At 34.2% G+C, this 20,534-nt stretch overlaps 7 protein-coding genes across 7 annotated transcripts; 6 read left to right on the forward strand and 1 right to left on the reverse strand.

Annotated features, from left to right (window-relative positions):
* Positions 1-104: 104 nt before the first annotated feature.
* PHYBLDRAFT_168626 (hypothetical protein) lies at positions 105-1,536 on the forward strand (the record flags this gene model as incomplete). Its single annotated transcript, XM_018435907.1, has 3 exons — positions 105-232; positions 483-528; positions 1,300-1,536. The coding sequence occupies 3 exons, from the start codon at positions 105-107 to the stop codon at positions 1,534-1,536; spliced, it is 411 nt and encodes a 136-aa protein (XP_018291311.1).
* A 3,668-nt stretch (positions 1,537-5,204) lies between these two features.
* On the reverse strand, positions 5,205-6,472 carry PHYBLDRAFT_78206 (hypothetical protein; the record flags this gene model as incomplete). The annotated part of the gene is made up of 4 exons (XM_018443342.1): positions 6,007-6,472; positions 5,644-5,744; positions 5,573-5,589; positions 5,205-5,283 (listed from the first exon to the last, which is right to left on the reverse strand). The coding sequence occupies exons 1-4, from the start codon at positions 6,260-6,262 to the stop codon at positions 5,205-5,207; spliced, it is 453 nt and encodes a 150-aa protein (XP_018291312.1). The 5' UTR covers positions 6,263-6,472.
* Positions 6,473-9,537: 3,065 nt separating this feature from the next.
* On the forward strand, positions 9,538-11,515 carry PHYBLDRAFT_78207 (hypothetical protein). The gene has a single exon (XM_018443343.1). The coding sequence runs from the start codon at positions 9,544-9,546 to the stop codon at positions 11,467-11,469; it is 1,926 nt and encodes a 641-aa protein (XP_018291313.1). The 5' UTR covers positions 9,538-9,543; the 3' UTR covers positions 11,470-11,515.
* An 823-nt stretch (positions 11,516-12,338) lies between these two features.
* On the forward strand, positions 12,339-14,272 carry PHYBLDRAFT_65876 (hypothetical protein; the record flags this gene model as incomplete). The annotated part of the gene is made up of 3 exons (XM_018441547.1): positions 12,339-13,047; positions 13,138-13,889; positions 13,946-14,272. 3 exons carry the CDS (start codon positions 12,339-12,341, stop codon positions 14,270-14,272), a joined length of 1,788 nt encoding a protein of 595 aa, XP_018291314.1.
* A 762-nt stretch (positions 14,273-15,034) lies between these two features.
* Positions 15,035-17,011, forward strand: PHYBLDRAFT_65877 (hypothetical protein; the record flags this gene model as incomplete). The annotated part of the gene is made up of 1 exon (XM_018441548.1): positions 15,035-17,011. The coding sequence occupies one exon, from the start codon at positions 15,035-15,037 to the stop codon at positions 17,009-17,011; it is 1,977 nt and encodes a 658-aa protein (XP_018291315.1).
* A 374-nt stretch (positions 17,012-17,385) lies between these two features.
* PHYBLDRAFT_168630 (hypothetical protein) lies at positions 17,386-17,834 on the forward strand (the record flags this gene model as incomplete). The annotated part of the gene is made up of 2 exons (XM_018435908.1): positions 17,386-17,457; positions 17,478-17,834. The coding sequence occupies 2 exons, from the start codon at positions 17,386-17,388 to the stop codon at positions 17,832-17,834; spliced, it is 429 nt and encodes a 142-aa protein (XP_018291316.1).
* Positions 17,835-18,384: 550 nt separating this feature from the next.
* On the forward strand, positions 18,385-20,353 carry PHYBLDRAFT_187044 (hypothetical protein; the record flags this gene model as incomplete). The annotated part of the gene is made up of 1 exon (XM_018439321.1): positions 18,385-20,353. The coding sequence occupies one exon, from the start codon at positions 18,385-18,387 to the stop codon at positions 20,308-20,310; it is 1,926 nt and encodes a 641-aa protein (XP_018291317.1). The 3' UTR covers positions 20,311-20,353.
* Between the last annotated feature and the right edge of the window lie 181 nt (positions 20,354-20,534).

Genomic DNA, 20,534 nt, shown 5'->3' on the forward strand with positions numbered 1-20,534 from the left:
TTAGCTTTGTCCTTTTCTTGTCAATTGATTCCAATATAAAGCACACTCACATCCACACCCACACCCACACCCACCTACATTTACATCTACATCAGAAAGCAGTCATGGTCCTTTATAATAATAACAAAAATATTGTTGAGTTAAAAGATCAAGGAGGCCTAAACCTCTTTTTGAATTTCAGCTTGAGAAGGTCCAACCATCATAAACCTTACGAAATTGAATTTTTCGACTGGTCAAAGTATCATAAAGAAGTTTGTCAAAAAATAAGTAGAAATTACCCGCCTGAATCTCCGGACGACACGAAACCAAAGAAGAAAAAAGAAAAAGATAGATGAGACCAAATGGCATGTGAAGATTGTACAAAAGAATCCATGTACCTCTGGTAATCATCTGAAATTGGCATTGAAGAAGAATATTATCGCTTGTAAACCAACATTGATGTAATCTATTTCTCTTTTTATCTCTCTCAAGTAATCCGGTAGTAGGTTTGAGTATTACAGCCCTCAGACTAGCTTTGACCAAAAGATGGTAACAACGGCCGTTGCAATGGGGCCAAGACTCATTCCAATTGGGTAGACGACCAATCACGAAACATAGTCTGGCTGGATGGGTCAAGATTCATAATGTGGTAGGTAAAGATGGAGTTGTTTGAGTGGTAAGAAAAACAAAATGAGGAAAATAAGGGTGTGAAGATTTGGAGCTATCTACATGCCGGTTGATAGTTCAATAACCAAAAGAAAGAGAAAAAAAGCTAATACTCATCATGTCATAAAAGCTTAGAAGATCTTGATAGTACTACTACTTGCTTTGTTAACTATGACGGCCATTCAAGAAAAACATCCGCCAGTTAGAATGCCAAATACCCTGTGCTGTGATCGGTTGCAAAAAAGCAAGCAAGGTTGACGGTGATGTGGGGGCCATGAGCAGGAAGGATATATTGACTAAAGAGAAATCGGGACACCATCGGTATCCCTACAATGAAAAATAACCTGAGAGAGAATAGTGCTTCATATCCGTCGCTTTTTGTGGAATCCAAAGAAGAAGAAGAATATGAAGATGGGTAATTTGTGTTGATCTGATCTTTCAATGTAGTTGTGTAGATTTTGTGGGTAGAAAAACGAACAAAAAATCGGAATTCATTTGAAACTGTTGTCAGGTAACAGAGAGTTTGCCACTAAAGGGTTTATATCCAGCCAATTACCCACGTTGGAGACAAGTCATTGCACTTCCAAATCAAGTTTGGTGTAATAAAAGCAAGTAACACAGAACAGCACAGAACCTGTTTAAGCTGGATACTAGGATATCAAGGTGGTATTTGCGTCGTTTGTCATTTGTCATTTCGGTCATGTCTACAAAAGGACTTTAGCATTGCTGAAAACTGTATTATCCAGTCTGGGAGTTATCTTGAGCAAGGAAGATAGAAAGATCGGGAGAGGTTTAACCAACTGGTCAGGCTTGAATTCTGGTTCTCGATTTTATCGAGTATGGATTGTTATGTATGGGCTGGTAGTCTCTCGAGACCAGGATGGTTGGTGAAAGAAGGTTAATATCAAAAAGGTTGATATTATGAATGTAAGTGTTCAATATAAATATCGAGTTGTAATTGATGTCGAGCAGAGCGGATATACCCAAGATTGACATTGATATTTATATACATATTTCAATAATAAATATATATATATATATATATCAACCTTGTATTTGGAGTCTGAATGATTTATATGACATTGCTAATTAAGAGCTATATGTTATATATATATATATATCTTGACTTGGTTTTGCTCTACTTTACTCTTAAATTTCTTAGTCTCAGAAATCGAAAAAGAAGAGTAGGCTTATCAGATATTAACTTCAAACGAAAAAGGGACATAAGACACAATATATATACTAGCTCTGAGGATTTCGGTTTGAATATACAAGGGAATTGGATAAACGATTAATATGAAAAGAGTACAATGCCAAAGAGAGTGTATTATAAAAGGTATCAAGTATCCGTAGAGCTTTTGATATGTTTTTTTTTCTTCCTTAACATTTTATAAAGGAAGAGGGGAAATAGTGTTCTTCTTGTCTTTTGTTCTTTTTTTTTGTCATCACATATTAATTGGTTTGCTATGCTTGAAAGTCTAGGAATATTTCTATGAAAAGAGAGGGAAATTGTTCTAATAATCAAGTGTTGCTAATACTAAATACTGAAAATGGTGTAATATATAGGATTTATATAAAATATATATATATATATAATCTTACTCTTATAAAGTGTTGAATGGATCCTAATGATTAGTTCGGGATCAAAGAATATTTTAGACAAGGTAAGCTATTTGGATCAAATGTAGAAAAACATAGTAAGAATGTAACAAAAGGAAAAAGTCGGTTGTGGGAGAGATGGTAGCTAGTGGGAAGAAGAAGAGCTATAGTATAATCATCTTTCTTGATGTAGAGTTGGGTCACTTAAAGAATAGTAGTATAAGTTTAGTGTTTTAGGAGTCAAGGTTCTTGAAAATAACTTGACGAGGTATAGAAAATAAAAAAAAATATACTGTGCGTGTTTCTGATGATACCCCACGGGAGGGATGGGAGTCTCTATATTTCACCCAGATGTGTCACGTCGTAAAAGATCGGGATAGTAAGTACCATTCAACGATACAAGAGAGAGAGAGAGAGACAGAAAATTACTTGAAAGGTAATTTGCGCCGAGAAGATCCAGGATAAAAATATGACAAATAATCGTAGTAATTACAGATCAAAAATTGGCTTGTAACCATCGGCATTATCCTCAAATTATTATTATTATTTTGGGAATTAAATATATCATGTATATATATATATATATATTATGCAGCCGAGGAAAGATGGAGAATATAGGCTAACTATAGAAAACATTTATTTTTTGAAGGAATTGACCCATGATTGAACAAGATTTGTCAAAGAGGATTTCTGGGAGTAATTGTCACACTTATATATATATATATATATATATATATGAATTATCAACTACAAGTAAAAGTCAATATGTCAAGCTCAGTGATATAATTAAAAATAGAGTGAGTAAGTACCATGTTTTGCTGTTGTTGGAAACTGAATGGATAGTTTGGTTGTTTTATTGCTGTAAAAGAAAATTAGTACACAAGTAGATTCTGAGGTACTTTTCACACAGTTGTTCAGAAAGAAATCTCAAGCTCTTTAAGCACCCAAAAAACGTGTATATATTTGACAAATGCTTTTTGTAATTACATGCTTTTATTTTTTAGCAATGTAAATGACCAAAAACTCTTGAAAGAGACTTAATAAGAGTTAACATCATATAGATAATTTATCTTGAGAAAATAAATAAATAAACACTATCAATTAATTATATTCTTACCATTTCCCTTTTGACAACTATTGAACTTATTTATTCCCACTGGCAGCTCTTCTTTTATATATATACAATATTGAGACCTATTTCTCACCATTTCTTCACTAATTTTGTTTTGTCAGATATCTTCAACCAATTCAATGCTATAAAGCAACAGAATATTTAGCACTGGTTGGTTGTTCAAAAGTTTTGCAAAGGATGTTCTTGATCCGGTCTCAGTCTGTACCTCTTATGGTCTTACTAGAATAGAAGAAAAGTATGCTTTCTATCCTGTGAAAAATATTGGACTGTGTGATCTGATATGTTTTCTTATTCTTTCTTTGTATATACTTTTAAGAATACGTAGTGCACTACCTTGACCTGTTACAACACTAAAGAATGGTTTAAAGTTTCTTTTCTTTTTTTTTCCTTCTCCCCTTAAACCTCTGTATACTTGTTTCTGCATTGATATTAACCTCGTAGTGCAGCAGGCGGTAAAAAAAAAAGAAAGAGAGAGAGAGACAAATTGCTAGCCAGAATATACACACATTTCTGCACCATCACCAATGAATATATTTATCCATACTTTCTTTAATTGTTCCACTTCTTATCAAACCCTGTCTATTATAATTTTGAAGGAGTAAAATGCACACACATATAGCGTAGGGAAATGAATACTAAACACTTTAAACCACTGTGCCTTATTTCTACTCTTATATAGTTTACAGAGTTAATTCATTTGAGAAAATAGATAAATAAATAAAAGAAGTGTAAAGACATTTATGATTAAGTAAACCTTAAGTTTTGGGTAATGCAACACAATATGTTTGTAGTCAGATTGCGCAACATCTCGTAAACCGCTTTTCTTCTTCTTTTTTTGTCTTCCCATAAAAACGGATTTACCGGCAAGCTCCTTTAAGAAAGAAAGAAAGAAAAAGAAAGAAAAACCTTCTCTTGCAATCTCCGCCAAAATTCTGAGGAAAGGTACTTTTAACAATTTTATGTAAATACTTCTTGACTTTTGGAAGCTCAATTAATTTCTTTGGATTGTTTTACCTTGTACTTGAGCAGCTACTAATATATTATACAAATAATAAATATAAACCTTTATTTAAATATACATATTACAGCATATGGTAAACTGTCTCTTAATCAACATTTTTGGTACAAGTGAATTTCGACAATTAAACAACTCAGCTTCATACATTTCAACAAATAATATACTCTTTCTCTTTCTCCCCAATTAACGCCGTGTTACCTGCTATCGAATATATTTCTTTTGATGTGTTGCTTTTTAAAGATAAAATGCTTATAGAATAATAATAATAATAATACTAAAACGAGAATGATATATATATATAACAAAATGAAAATGAAAAGCAGAAAGTTAGGACTCTTTAAATTGGGTTACATTATTTGATTCAGCGTCATGGTTACAAAAGTGCTGGAAAATAGATTTCATGAATGCTCTACTAAAAATAAATATGTAAAAGCATACTATGTTTTATTCTATAGAAAGCAAAAGACAGCACTTATTGATTTGCACTTGAGTCTATATGTACATTCATACATGTACTCCTTATGATATTTGAGGTAATGAGCTTTTATGAGAAGAATTGGGAAATATTTCTTTAATGAAATGAGGTATTTTTATTTTCCTATTATCATAATTTTTTTTGGGATTTTTGGTTTGTGTAGTAGAAAATCAAGAAGAAGAAAAAGAAGCTCATTTGTTTATTTTCCTAGATCTCTTGTGAAATGCTCAATAAATTCTTAATTCTGAGTGAATTTCTAGTACGTAAAACTAGAGACAGAGAAATGGATCGTATTTGACTTTAGTGAGCACTAAAATAAACCATGAGAAAATCGACTATTGAAAAGGAACCCGTTTAAAAGCTGGTCTTGCCAAATGATAATTATCAAAAACCAGGTTTATAGCTTTAGCTTGACTGAAATATATGTATATGTATATGTATATGTATATGTATATGTATATATATATATATAATCGCCTTCAATCTTAAAAATAATAATCATAATCATTCATAGGATATAGATTGTACTACAATAGAAGCATAATTTCGGGTAAAATATTATGGGTATATCAAAGTCATAACCATATACAACTATACAAAATATGTTAATGTACTTTAATATTTCTAAATCTTTTCTTTATGCATTTCTTATATGGTAAGTAGGCAGTTACACAGACTATGGGAAAAAGTATTCTGGATTTACCTATTTGTAATATGTCTCTAATTTAGAAATAATATAAGCTTCAAATTTTGTACACATCAATATTATCCCACCCTATTTTCAGTGCAACATTTCTCTAAACTATATTTCACACCCTCCCCCATGTTATTTCTCTCGTATTCTTTTACTACGGACAATCCCCGCGACATTGTATCTTTTCTTATATGTATATATATATATATTTCTTTACGGTGCTCTTTAACCAGATTGGCTAATTGTCTTTCATCCGACCTAATGTCAGATCCAAAAGGGGGTATTTTTACCTAACATATCAATTCAACTTACCGACTTCTCAAACACACTCCATTATCTATCTATCTTAATAAGCATATGTTTTGACAGACCAAAAAAAACAAAGTCTCAAAAAACTATATATAATGATAAAATGGTAGATCAAAAAACGGTATTGATTTCACCAAAGTTTCCTTCCTCCTCCTTTTCTTTCGTCTTTAACGTCGTTTGATCTGTCCACTCGGTGTCTTTGATCCAATCAAATTTGTGTCCGTACTCTTTCCCACTTCTATATTCACTACAAGCCAACCAAAACCATGTACAAGTTCGTCTTATTGCTCTTGTTGTTGATTTCCTTTGAAATGACAATCGCCATGCCCAACCTCCCTTTCTTGGATGGTAGAGGTGTCGACCCCGCTTCAGGTGGGCAGTGCACCACATGTTTGGATAACTGCAAGAAATCCTCTGATCCCTACTGCAGTGCTGATTGTTGCTGGAAATGTATCCCAGGAAGAGGAGGAAACTGCCACTGTTGTTAATTGATATTGATATATACCATAATGTTATAATAATAAAATATAATAAATTATACCATAAAATAATATAATACAATAAAATATAAAAAGGAAGCTGTTGATCCCTATGAAAAACAATAATAGTATCAAATCTTTGTTGTAATGCTGTATAGAGTTCGATTGTATATAGAGCTTACTCGTATTAGATAATATATCCCTTTGTCTCTTTTTCTGTCTAAAATATTGGGTCCAAATACATGGGGTGGATATCTGATACATTGTGGAATAGGTTACTATGCTTTGTTTTCTTTTGTCTGTCTGTATGTATGTGTATGGATATTTACTGAATATTCTTTCTGAATATAAGAATTGAATGTAGAAAATATAGACATATCATTACAGAAAAAAATAGTTAATACTAAAATGTTAATAAACAGACAGGTTATTTGTATAAGAAAAAACGTCTTCTATTAGTATGATTATTATTTTAAAAAAGGTGCCTGCTAAAGATGTCCTGAGTGCTAGAATTTGTAAATACAATTTCTGCGTGAGTTGTATATTTAAACTTTCATATATATATATATGTGTGTGTGTGTGTGTGTGTGTGTGTGCCCTAATATTCCCACTTCATTATCATCCAATAATGTTAGGGATGTAAAAGATGCCTTATTCAGCACCTCTATCTCCTTTGCATCAAAAACAAAAAAAAAGAATACCATTTATTAATTTCCTTTCAGTGTTTTCACAACTCTATTTGCAAAAGATCACTTTAAAGATTATTGAAACAAGAATCTCTGTAGTCTTTAAATATTGAGAAAAAGTGATATTTATTAAAAGATCAATATTTGATAACATCACTATGACATCTTTTCATCTGAGCTAATGTGATTTTGGATAGAAATATAATGCAAATTGCAAATTGCCACTGAGATATGTTTCCAATATTCATGGGTGGCCATGTCTAAAGACTTATAGAGATCCGGTAGACTGGGTACTCTTAAGATGGCTGTGAGATCAAGACTATTTTACAATCATGCCATTAGTGGCACATTATCCACCTTTCTCCTATGACTATTAATGCGCTTTATCTTTTGACAAGGTGTATTTTTTCTATTTAAAGGAGCTTGCGCATCCTGTTCATACAAGAACCCAGAAACCATGCCATAACGAGTTTCAAATGGTGTAACACTTTCTCACATATAATCTAAAGATGTCTTTTAAGTTTTTTTTTGTTAAAACTATACCAGTCTTTCTCAATCTTTGATTTGATTTATGTATATTTATCAATAGTATGTCTATCTTTTTTGAAACGGGGCTTAATGATCCATTATGAAGCATACGACGGTTAGTAAGCAATCTTTTATAAGCTAAAATGTCCTCTTCGCCTATTAAGACTACATTTTTTGACTTGCTGGGACCTAGTGAGATCTGAAGCAGAATATATATATATACTTTAAAAACACACAACAGCAACAGCAACAGCAACACAGATATTCTGTTTTACAGAGGTTGAAACATATGTCATCGAATGTTATGAATGTTAGGAATCCAAGTGAATCTAGAGAGAATAAATACTCTGCTGATAGACTAAAATATAGAAATTTATAAAGCATTATCAGACACAAGAATATAGTAGAAATGCATAATAGAATACATAAAAAGAGACTGAATATTTTGTACATTATACAACAGCGGATAGTAACTTGGCTTTTGCATTACAGTCAATACTAATGAATGTTCTAGCACATAACTTTCCATAATCCTTTTGGACTAGATAGCGTAATTAAATGTAAAGAGACCTAATATTAAAAGAGCTTTGGATTAATAAGACGCCTATGCTTAAAGCAACTTAAAGCTGTATTTGGTTGCTTTGCTACTTAATTTTTTTTTCGACTGAACAATAGCAAATATATCTGTTTCTTTTTTTTTTATTCTTTTAATAATTTTTCTTCTATTGTTATCTGTATCAGGATTAAAATATTTGCAATATACTTACACAGAACAAATTCCAATGATTTTTTATTTTTCTATTTAAAAGAAAAATACATCTATAGCGATATGTCCTATGCAAAACATGGTTTTCTTGTTTTTGTAGCTTAAGTGATCCATTCAAATAAATGAAGAGGGCTACTTTATACAATATCTTATTCGCATTTTAGCTGCATTGACTAATGTTAAATAGTGCTCTAAATATTTAGAGCATTATGATCATGACAGATATCATAAAGGGTTATGTCTTAAGTAATAGTCAACGGTCCTACGGTGATGGATATACACAAAACTGTTATATAATGCTATAGAGCTGGAAGTATGATTTCAAATCAAGAAATCTGATCATTTTCATTGCCAATGTTAGTGCTGAAAAGCTTTCCCTAATAGTGTAAACCTACAACATTTGCAATTCATAAAGTAAATATGAGCTATACATAATGCTTTTACCTTCTACCTGATTTGATTGCCTTGACTTATACTGTGAGGGTATTTCTGGGCATACTAAGACAAGGCAGAGGCAATAGATGAGTAAAATCATAGACCAGAGAGCAAAATCTCAAAAAATAAAATATCGAATTTTCAGTTTCCAAGTTATCAATATGATAATAAAGAGATGGCTGCCAGGTTACGAAGTACACTGGCTAGCTCTTCGTGTACAGTCTCCGAATGTTCTGTGCCCATTAGTCATGTATTGTTTTAAAAAAAAAAGACATCTACGGTTGCACTTGAAAACCTAATTGGTTTCGGTTGACTGTTGCACTACATGAGACTGTTTTTTAAAATCTCAAAATCTCAAAATCTCAAAAGCTTAAAAACAGCGTAGATTGGACAAGAGTGTTCCCCAGCCAAAATTGAACATTTCGTCCCAAATGTTTGTTTTTGGGATTTTGAGGGTGGCAAGAGATGTTCTTTTTCAAATTGTTAGCCAATTATACTCTCTTATTTTCTATACTAAACTACCTTTAGATATTAACAGTACAAAAAAGAGGGGAAATATTTGATATATCCGCATGTAATTTTAGTTATTTTATAAGTCTGTCGTACCAGATTAAATAGATCAATTTTTCAATCTCCCTGTATATTATCAAGGACAGTGTAGCACCAGACATTTGAAGAAAAAATATTCAAAGAAACGAAAGCATAAAGGCTGTTAATAAAAACTTCTTTTTTACTTTTGATTTCTCTCTTTCTCTCTCTCTTTATACAATTATTATTATGGGATTCTCAGGACTACCATTCGAAATTCTTTTGAAAATTGCCGATAATCTAAAGAAAAATGAATTGCTGGCTTGTTCTCTGACGTGCAAGGGATGGAGACACCCGTTTCTAATAGTTCTGTGGAAAGATATACATGTTTTTAACCCTAAAGGAATGAAAGCATTCATCAACAGTATTAAAGCCTCAAAGAATGTATCCAGCTCACACTCCCTCTTGGCTCACACTTTACGCATACTTCTTGATTCCCGTGCTATCAGAAATTTCGATATGGATATTTCTGAAATATTTAAATACATGCAAAACTTAAAGTGGCTGGACCTAGGGGATGTAGACTATAAATCTATTTACACCGAAATAACAAAGTCGGAAAAAGTATGGACGTCTCTGGAAAGGTTGACAATGCGATGCCCTATAGCTTCTGAGATACAGCCAGCAAAGAACGTACTTGAATTTATATATGCATGCAATATGCTTCAAAGATTACAAGTATTTTATCAAGCACAGAGTTATAACACAGAGTTTAGTGTGGATGATTTTGACAACATGCACCAAAACTTGCAAAACCTATCGTCTTTCGACCTTAATATATATCTCAGCCCTGATTTTTCGACTACAATGAACAAAATCCGGAGTACAAAACCAGCTTTTGGCATGACATCCTTATATATAAGCTCGAGAGAATATCGCAAATACGTAGACGAAAGCACATATGTATGTCAGAATAACTGGAATCCTTTGTGGTTATGCTATTTTGGATACAAATATCCAAACTTACGTTCAATAACGCTGGATGTTGCGGATGCAGGAGATATCCCGATAACTTCGGACCAGAAGCAAGCAGCCATATCTCTTTTCCGATCCAATCCAAACGCTTTTCGACATCTGGAAGAATTCAAACTTGCGACCGACACCTATTTCGAGTCTTCTGATTTTGTTTTATGGGATTTGCTTTGTGCGTTAAGACTCCCTCTTAAGCATTTGAAGTTAAATGCGACAAGATTCGGCAAAGTAGATCCTTCGTACCCAATGGATGTTAACAGGATTTTACAATACGTTTCCGAAACAATCGAGACACTTTCGCTCAGAGGATTTATATATAACAGAAACTACCAAAATACGACTCTGGAACTATCCTATTATTGTCCGTTATTGACGAAGCTTTGCATCAGAGGAAAGAACGTGTCTCTTAATCTAGACAATATATTGGAAAAATGTGTGGCCCTCAAAAAACTGAAGTTCGCTGGAGAAAGATTATTCGTTAATACGATCACGACAAACGAAGAGCCAAAGCAACAACATGGACTACAGAAACTGATGCTATATGATTGTACTATAAAGGCCGAAGTGTTTCATTACATATCTTCCAGGTGTAGACGTCTGAAGCGTATGACTTTGAGGAATTTGCACATCGAGGGATCTATTTGTGAAGAAACCGGGCGTTTATTACTCGACATGCCATATACTTTCTTAGAGGCTCTGTACATCGGGAAGATTAAATACGGTGATGAATACCGACAAAGTGATCTAGGTAGTTTTGGTATGACACTCCTGTCTCAGATAAGCAAACCTCTACTATCAAATGGAAATAACAAAAATCAAGAAAAGGAGATAGATTCAAAGTACCCTATAGTAACAAGTCACGATATTAAATGGCTGTATACATATGTGTACGCTTGGGTTAATGATGTTCCCGTCACAGACACTATGGAACCTTCGCACAAAGACGTCGATATTGTACTTGATTACTTTAAAAACTTTCAGATTAACAAGGCTAACTCACCTTTAAATGATCACAACTTGTATTATGAAGAGGAACCAGAGAGCTGCTGGAAATACGAACTTTATAAAGGATACGGAGAATTCAGATTTGGCAAGGTTAAAGGTTTTACTTTTATATTGGAAGTAACCGAGGACGAGCTTTAGGTAATATGCTATAAGAGACTATTTTCAAAAGCAAATAAAGTAAAGCAAAAAAAAAAAAAGATACACAAACAATATACTGTGATATTTTATTTTGAGTGTAATAAGGCAAGGAATTAAAGGTAGACAAGAAAAGCTATAAAACAAAGCAAGAAATCTTAATAGTAAAATGTCTAATTTTGAGCTGTCAAATTATCAATATAATGGGATAACTGCTCTGTCTTGAACTGTATGTTTAAGCTTGCTAGGACATGACGTAAATTAATGGACTCTTCTTGTGCACTATTCAAATTCACTGTAGCCATTAGCATTCTATTGTAACAGAAAAACACACACACACAACTGTAGGTGCACTTAAAAACTTAGCTACTTTCGGTTATCTGCTATCCGCTTTCATTTCTATGAGCTGGTTCTCTTCTTTATTTTCTTGTCCTCCTTTCAAAAAAAAAGATTGTGTGTTACAAAAACTAAATGAAAAAGGTCTTGCCTTTTCATAAGATCTATAGTGCAATGATTTGATTAATATAAAGAAAAGCTATAGAATCAGCTTAAACTGAATTTAGCTCTTTGATGTCAAATACATTTCTACAGTACCATGTTCTGTTGACAGCACTTGAATACTAATAATTTTCTTTTATCTTACGTTATTTGTGTACGGAGAACTGACTGCACCTTGTACATCTTGATGGTTACATCAATGATTCGAATGTAAACAGATTTGTAGCTCCCAATATCAGCTCGCCGCAGTATTTTTTCTCTCTCTTTATTATAGCTGTCGATTTTGATTTTATTGACACTTATATATATATATATATTTCAATATATTTGTTTTTCGTATGTTTCTCTCTTTTTCTCTTTATATAATTATTATTATGGGAGTATCAGAATTACCACTCAAGATTCTTATGAAAATTGCTGATAATCTGTCGATACTGGGCAAACACTTTTGTTCTCTGACATGCAAAAGATGGAGACACCCTTTTCAAAAGTGTCTGTTGAGAAACATAGTAATTGGCCCTCATGAGGGTGCCCAAGTACTTGTCAGTCTTTTTAAAGCCTCTGGTAAAAATGCTCCCACATTATACGGCCTCAACCTCTGGATTCATAGTCTACAAATACATCATTATTTTGATGTGAGAAAAATATCAGATATGCATTTTTCTGACCTATTCGGATACCTGCAAAACTTGAAGCACCTGGACCTTTGGATTTTATCATCTGATGATATTTACGGAGAGGTAACAAGAACAGGGGCAGGATGGAAGTCTCTGGAAAGTCTGAAGATACAATACAGTATGCCTGAAAAGAAGTGGTCAGCAAGAGACATGTTTGAATGTATAAATACATGCAGCATGCTCCAAAAATTGAAAATACACAAGCACGGAGAGGGTTATTATATGGATTTTAGTTTGGATGACTTTGAAAAAATGCACCAAAGCTTGCAAGAACTATCTTCTATCGAGGGGGACATGTATCTAAATACTGACTTTTCGTCTACATTGGACGCGCTCCGAAATATGACACCAGAGTTTGCTATGACATCCCTAGATATACGCTCGAAAAAGTACGAAATGAATGATGGTGAATTTAGTAGAAATTGGAATGAGTAGAATCCTCTATTGCTGTACTATTTTGGTCACAAATATCCAAACCTTCGTTTCCTAAAACTAGACGCCACGGACGTATCTGATAATCATACGAATTTGGACAAAGGGCCAAAAATCAGATCTCTTTTTCGATCCAACCCAAACGCATTTAAACACCTGGAAACATTCGACTTCACGACCGACAACTATTATGAGTTTTCTGACTTAATTTTATGGGATTTGCTCTGTCCATTAAAAGTTCCTCTCAAGCATTTGGCATTAAATGCATTAAGAGAAGGCAAAGTAGACGACTCAAATCCAATAGATATCAACAGAATCCTACAATCATTTTCTGAAACACTCGAGAGACTTTCCGTTCAAGGATTCGCATATAGCGATAATGTCAAGAATCAGACTCTAGAAATATCCTATTACTGCCCGTTTTTGAGATATCTTTTTATCGGTGGCAGCGAAGTATATCTTAATGTGGCTGATTTATTGGACAAATGCGTGGGTCTCAAAGAACTAAAAATCCGTGGCGGGAAGTTGTTCATTAATCCAACCACACCAACCGAGGAGTCAAACCAACACCATGGGCTGGAGATTTTGAAGTTACAGAAATGCTCTGCAACTGCCGAAGCATTTAGTTACATCTCTTTCAGATGTAGAGGCTTGAAACATATGACTTTGCATACTTTCTGGGTCCCTGGATCTATTTGTGAAGAAACCGGATGTTTGTTAGTCGACATGCCATATACTTTCTTAAAGACTCTGAACATCGGTCAGGGCCAATACGGCATATCACGCAATGTCTCTTTTGGTACTTCTATTGGTCTGGTCCTCCTGTCTCGATCAAATGATACCCCATTATCAAATAAAAAAAAACGAAAAAGAAAAAAAAGGAGATGGACTTAGAGTGCCCTATAATGACTAGTCCCAATATTGATTGGCTCTACACATTCGATTATTATGTCTATCCTGGGACGTATGTCCTAGAAACTAGAAAACTTTCAAGGGAATACGCAGATGTCATACTTGAATATTATCAAAACTTTCAGTCAAACTCGATAGACCAAATAACAAAAGATAATAGCTCTTACGATGTAGCAAATCCTGAGACTGGCTGGGAATATGACCTTTACAGAGGATACGGCGAATTGAGATTTGGTAATATTGAATCCATTTCTGTTATAAGTGAAGAAAATGATGATACATTTTAAGGGATCAGCTGTATACCAGGCCATTCTCAACAAAATAAAATGGAAAATAAAGTAAAGCCAGACTTACACAATTCAAACAAGCCATAAACCAAGGAACAAAGTCTAAATAATAAAATATCTAATCTTGAGCTGTCGAATTATCAATATGAAAATAATGAAATGACTGGTCCGTCTTGTAATATAAATTTGAATTTGCAACTTCACAATATATTTGTGCACTCTTTACATTACTTTTGATTGACTGTCATTTCATTCCACTTCTCCAAGTTGGTTTTCCATTTTTTGTCTTTCCTTAAAAAAAAAAAGGGTTATTGTGTTACAGAAGCCGAATTAACAAGGGGTTAGTTTGTTATATACTCATAGTACAATTCTTTCGGTAAAGACAAGTATAGCCCCCCCCCCCCCCCCCCTAACGCACGCACAAACACAGCAACAGTTTGAACGGCCTATAGTTATTTGATATTAATATATTCATATATGATCATGTTTTTTTTTCGACAAGATTTGTATACTAACAATATTTCTACTTCAAGCTATTCGTGTGTAGGCAGGTGATTGCGAATTGTATTCATTTATGGTTACCTCAATGATTTAGATATAACCCGAGTCATAACTCATAATATCAGTTTGCCGCAGTATTTTCTTCTTCTTATGACTGTCAATTGCCATTTCATTGCATTGACATTTGTATATTTATTTCAATGTATTCGTTTCACACATCTTTATCTCTTTCTTTCTTTCTTTCTTTATCTAATTATCCTTATGGGGGTGTCAGACCTACCATTCGAAATTCTTACACAGGTTGCTTATAATTTACCGGCAAGAGACAAACGCTCTTGTGCTTGTACGTGCAAGAGATGGAAATACCCGTTTCAAATGGCTCTGTGGAGAAACATAAAAGCTCGTGACTATTCCGACATCCAAAAGATTATTAACAGTATTAAAGCTTCCCAAAGTATATACCCACTACACAGTCTCTGGGTTCATAGTTTACATATGCATCATTCCTACGGTGAATCAAATTTACAAGATATAAATCTTTCTGACCTATTCAGAAACCTGCCAAACTTGAAGCGCCTGGAGCTAGAGGTTGGAAACTGTAAAGATATTTACACAGAGATCCCAAGATCAGACGAAATATGGAAGTCCTTAGAAAGTCTGAAAATAAAATACAGTGCGATTATATCGAGGGAGCCGCCACAAAACGTCTTGGAATTTATAAATGCGTGTACCATGCTCCAGAAATTGGAAATACACAAGCACGGAGAGGGTTATCGCATGGAGTTTAATGTGGATGACTTTAACAGCATGCACCAAAACTTACGAATCTTATCATCTATCAAAGCTAAACTATGTCTCAGGGCTAACTTTCCGGCTACACTAGACACAATCCCCAACACGACACCGGCGTTTGGCATGATATCCCTAGATATAGATTCAAGAATATCCGAAAAGACATTCGGCTATATAGATTCATTTCGGAGTAACTGGAATCCTTTATGGCTGTACTATTTTGGCTACAAATATCCAAACCTGCGTTCCCTAAAATTGAATGCCACGGATGCATGGGAGAAGTCAATGGATTTGGACAAGCGGCAAAGAATTATCTCTCTCTTTCAATCCAATACAAACGCATTCAAGCACTTGGAAACATTAGTCTTTACGACCAACGAACATTTCCAGTTTTCCGATTTTATTTTATGGGAATTGCTTTGGGCATTAAAAGTTCCTCTTAAGCATTTGACGGTAGATACAACATATAATGGCGAAATAGACGGTCCATACCCAATGACTATAGGCAGAATCTTACAATTCGTCTCTGAGACACTTAAAAGCCTTTCGATTATAGGGCCTATATATAGCGATAATGATAAAAAGCCGACTCTTGAACTATCCCATTACTTTCCGTTTTTAACTAATCTTTGCATCAGTGGCAGCAATGTGTCTCTTAATCTAGATGATGTATTGGGCAGATGTGTGACCCTTAAACAGCTGAAAATTTGTGGTGGAAGATTATTCATTAATCCAAGCATGACAACCGAGGAGTCAAAACAACAGCAACAACAACAACAACATCATCACCCTCAGCAGCAGTATGGACTACAGACATTGAAGCTATATGATTGTACTATAAGCGCCAAAGTATTTAATCACCTTTCTTTCAGGTGTAGAAGTTTGAAGCACATGAATTTGAACACCTTGTGCATCCTTGGATCTGTTTGTGAAAAAACCGGATGTTTGTTACTCGATATGTCACATACTTTTCTAAAGACTCTATACATCGGCCAGATTCGATACAGCAGATCATACGAAGAAATGAAGGCAAATGATTATATTAATATGACACTTTTGTCTCAGTTAAATGATGCCCCATTATCAGACGAAGAGAGCGAAAGAAAGAAAAATGAGATGGATTTAGAATACTCTACTGTAGACTTTGGCAGTATGAATTGGCTCCACACATATGAGTTCGACTCGGATACTGGGGCAAAAGACTATGTCACTGTAAGACTTTCGGCCGAAGAGGTCGATAGTGTACTTGAATACTTTAAAAACTTTCAGTCGAGCAGAATTAGCTCAACTTTTGATGATAGCAGCTCATGTGATGGACAGGAAACACAGATCTACTGGAACCACGATCTTCACAAAGGATACGGCGAATTGAGACTTGGCAATATTGAAGCTGTTCAAGTTATATGTGCACAAAAGGATAATAGTTTTAGGAAATATGCTGTATGATAGTCTCTTTTCAAAATAAAATAAAACACAAATTTACATAAATAATATACTTGGTATGGACAGACTAAAAGTTCAAAAAAAAGGACAAAACAAGTTTATCCAGAACTTAGTCAATCAGACTAATTTATGGCTGTCCACACCTTGGGGTTACTCAGCCAGATTGATCGATCACATTTTAAATTCAGGCCACAATATTATTGGATTACAACTGCGATAGCGACGATCAAAATTTGATCGATTAACGTACGGTTCTCTGATTGCCTGAATCCTCACTTTTTTATATGCAATACAATACTGTTTTTATCTTCCTCCTTAATAAATTCTAGAATTTACTGTCAACAAAGTCATATAATAATTTTTTCTCTCCATCCTACATGTCAAAATATAGAACAAAGCAACAGACAACCGATGCCTTAAAGAAATCGCGTAAAATCAGTGAATTTATCGTGAAAAAAAACACTGGTAGTCTTTATCAGCAAGTAGAGACGAGCTTATTAAAGATATTTTAGGAGTAATCGAAAGGGAAGTTAATGTAAATTTGGAGCGGATAGCTGCCGTGAAGGAGCTTGAACAAACGCTTAAAGCCAATAAATGCATACACAAGGTTGGCAATGTATTGTCAGATCTTGAGCCAAAGGAAAAAACACTTGGCTTTTTCGAGAATCTACGTGCATACAGGTTCAAGGAAGAAATCAGGATGTGCAAAAGCTTATTATATAAATGCTATAAAAACTATGAATTTCGTACGAATTTTGTACTTTTGTCTTTTGGTGTCCTCAAGTACAAATTGAGATCATTGGCTAAAATTCACACAAGAATTTGATCAATTAATCTGGCTGAGTACCCCCATTGTATAAAAATAAAAAAGACATCTATGGTTGCAATCGAAAACCTAATTGGTTTTAGTTGACTGTTGCACTACATGAGACTGTTTTTTAAAATCTCAAAATCTCAAAATCTCAAAAGCTTAAAAACAGCGTAGATTGGACAAGAGTGTTCCCCAGCCAAAATTGAACATTTCGTCCCAAATGTTTGTTTTTGGGATTTTGAGGGTGGCAAGAAATGTTCTTTTTCAAATTGTTAGCCAATTATACTCTCTTATTTTTTTATACTAAACTACCTTTATATATTCAGTACAAAAAAGAGGGGAAATATTTGATATATCCGCATGTAATTTTAGTTATTTTATAAGTCTGTCGTACCAAATTAAATAGATCAATTTTTCAATCTCCCTGTATATTATCAAGGACAGTGTAGCACCAGGCGTTTGAAGAAAAAATATTCAAAGAAATGAAAGCATAAAGGCTGTTAATAAAAACTTCTTTTTTACTTTTGATTTCTCTCTTTCTCTCTCTCTTTATACAATTATTATTATGGGATTCTCGGAACTACCATTCGAAATTCTTTTGAAGATTGCCGATAATCTAAGGAAAAATGAATTGCTGGCTTGTTCTCTGACGTGCAAGGGATGGAGACACCCGTTTCTAATAGTTCTGTGGAAAGATATACATGTTTTTAACCCTAAAAGAATGAAAGCATTCATCAAAAGTACTAAAGCGTCAAAGAATGTATCCAGCTCACCATCCCACTTTATTCACACTTTAAACATATACCTTAATTTCTATGAGCTCAAAAGTCTCGATATGGATATTTCTGTCATATTTAAATACATGGATAACTTAAAGTGCCTGTACCTAGGAGATATAGACTATAAATCTATTTACATTGAGTCAACAAAATCAGAAAAAGTGTGGAAGTCTCTGGAAAGCTTGACAATACGATGCTGTGGAGCTAAAGAGATACAGCCAGCAAATAACATACTCGAATTTATATGCGCATGCAATATGCTTCAGAAATTACAAGTATATGAGCAAGGATCGGGTTACCACATAGAGTTTAGTATGGATGACTTTGACAAAATGCACCAAAGCTTGCAAAATCTATCGTCTTTCGACCTTCAAATATATCTCTGCCCTGACTTTTCGACTACATTGAACACAATTCCAAGCACAACACCGGCTTTTGGTGTGACATCCTTATATATAAGTTCGAGAGAAGATCGCAAATACATAAACTCAGAAACAGATTTATGTCAGAATAACTGGAATCCTTTGTGGTTGTGCTATTTTGGATACAAATATCCAAACTTGCGTTCAATAGCGCTGGATGTTGCGGATGCACGAGATAACCCGATAAATTCTGACCAGAAGCAAGCAGCTATATCTCTTTTCCGATCCAATCCAAACGCTTTTCGACACCTGGAAGTATTCAAATTTGCGACCGACACCTATTTTGAGTCTTCGGATTTTATTTTATGGGATTTGCTTTGTGCGTTAAGACTCCCACTTAAGCATTTGAAGTTAGATGCGACAAGATCTGGCAAAGTAGATCCTTCATACCCAATGGACGTCAACAGGATCTTACAATATGTTTCCGAAACAATTGAAAAACTTTCGCTCACAGGGTTTATATATAATGGAGATCACCAAAATACGACCCTGGGGCTATCCTATTATTGTCCGGTCTTGACGGAACTTTGCATCAAAGGAGAAAATGTGTCTCTTGATCTAGACAAGATATTGGAAAAATGTGTGGCTCTCAAAAAACTGAAGTTCGCTGGTGAAAGATTATTTGTTGATACGAACACGATATCCGAGGATCCAAAGCAACAACATGGACTACAGGAACTGATGTTGTATGATTGTGCTGTAAAGGCCGAAGTATTTCATTACATATCATTCAAGTATAGAAGTCTGAAGAAAATGCTTTTGAAAAAAGTGTTCATCGAGGGATCTATTTGTTACGCAACCGGGTGTTTATTACTCGACATGCCGTACACTTTCTTAGAATATCTGTACATCAGCGAGATTCAATTCGGTGAATCATACGAAGATATGGATCTAGAGCTTGATATCGCTCTGACACGCGTGTCTCAAATAAGCGAACCTCAAATGTTTAATGAAAGAAACAAAAAGGAAGAAACGGAGATAGACTCAATTCAGCCTATAGTTGAAAGCTACGATCTCGAATGGTTCTATACTCATGTGTACAATTTGGCTGATGGGACGTCCCCCGCATACAGTGTGGAAATTTCAAAAGAAAACGTCAAAATTATACATGAATACTTTAAAAACTTTCCGTTAAACAGCAGGAACCTAAGTTTATATGAGGATGAAATGCATCTTGAAGAGGAACCAGAAAACTGGTGGAAATTCGAACTTTATAAAGGGTATGGCGAATTTAGATTTGGCAAGATTAAACATACTTTTGTATGGGGAGGATCCGAGGACGAGTTTTAGCCAATACCTTGTACAAGAGATTATTTTCAAAAGCAAATAAAGTAAAGAAAAAAAATGCACGGACAACCTACTGTGATGTTTCATTCTGAGTGTAATAAAACTACAAAATCAGAAAACAACGCATGGAAGTGCAATAGTAAAATATCTAATTTTGAGCTTCCATGTTATCAATATGAGATTAATAATAATAGTAGTAGTAGCAACTAGTAGCAGAGATATAATCA

This window comes from Phycomyces blakesleeanus, assembly GCF_001638985.1.
Source record: "Phycomyces blakesleeanus NRRL 1555(-) unplaced genomic scaffold PHYBLscaffold_11, whole genome shotgun sequence".
Taxonomy (NCBI): domain Eukaryota; kingdom Fungi; phylum Mucoromycota; class Mucoromycetes; order Mucorales; family Phycomycetaceae; genus Phycomyces; species Phycomyces blakesleeanus.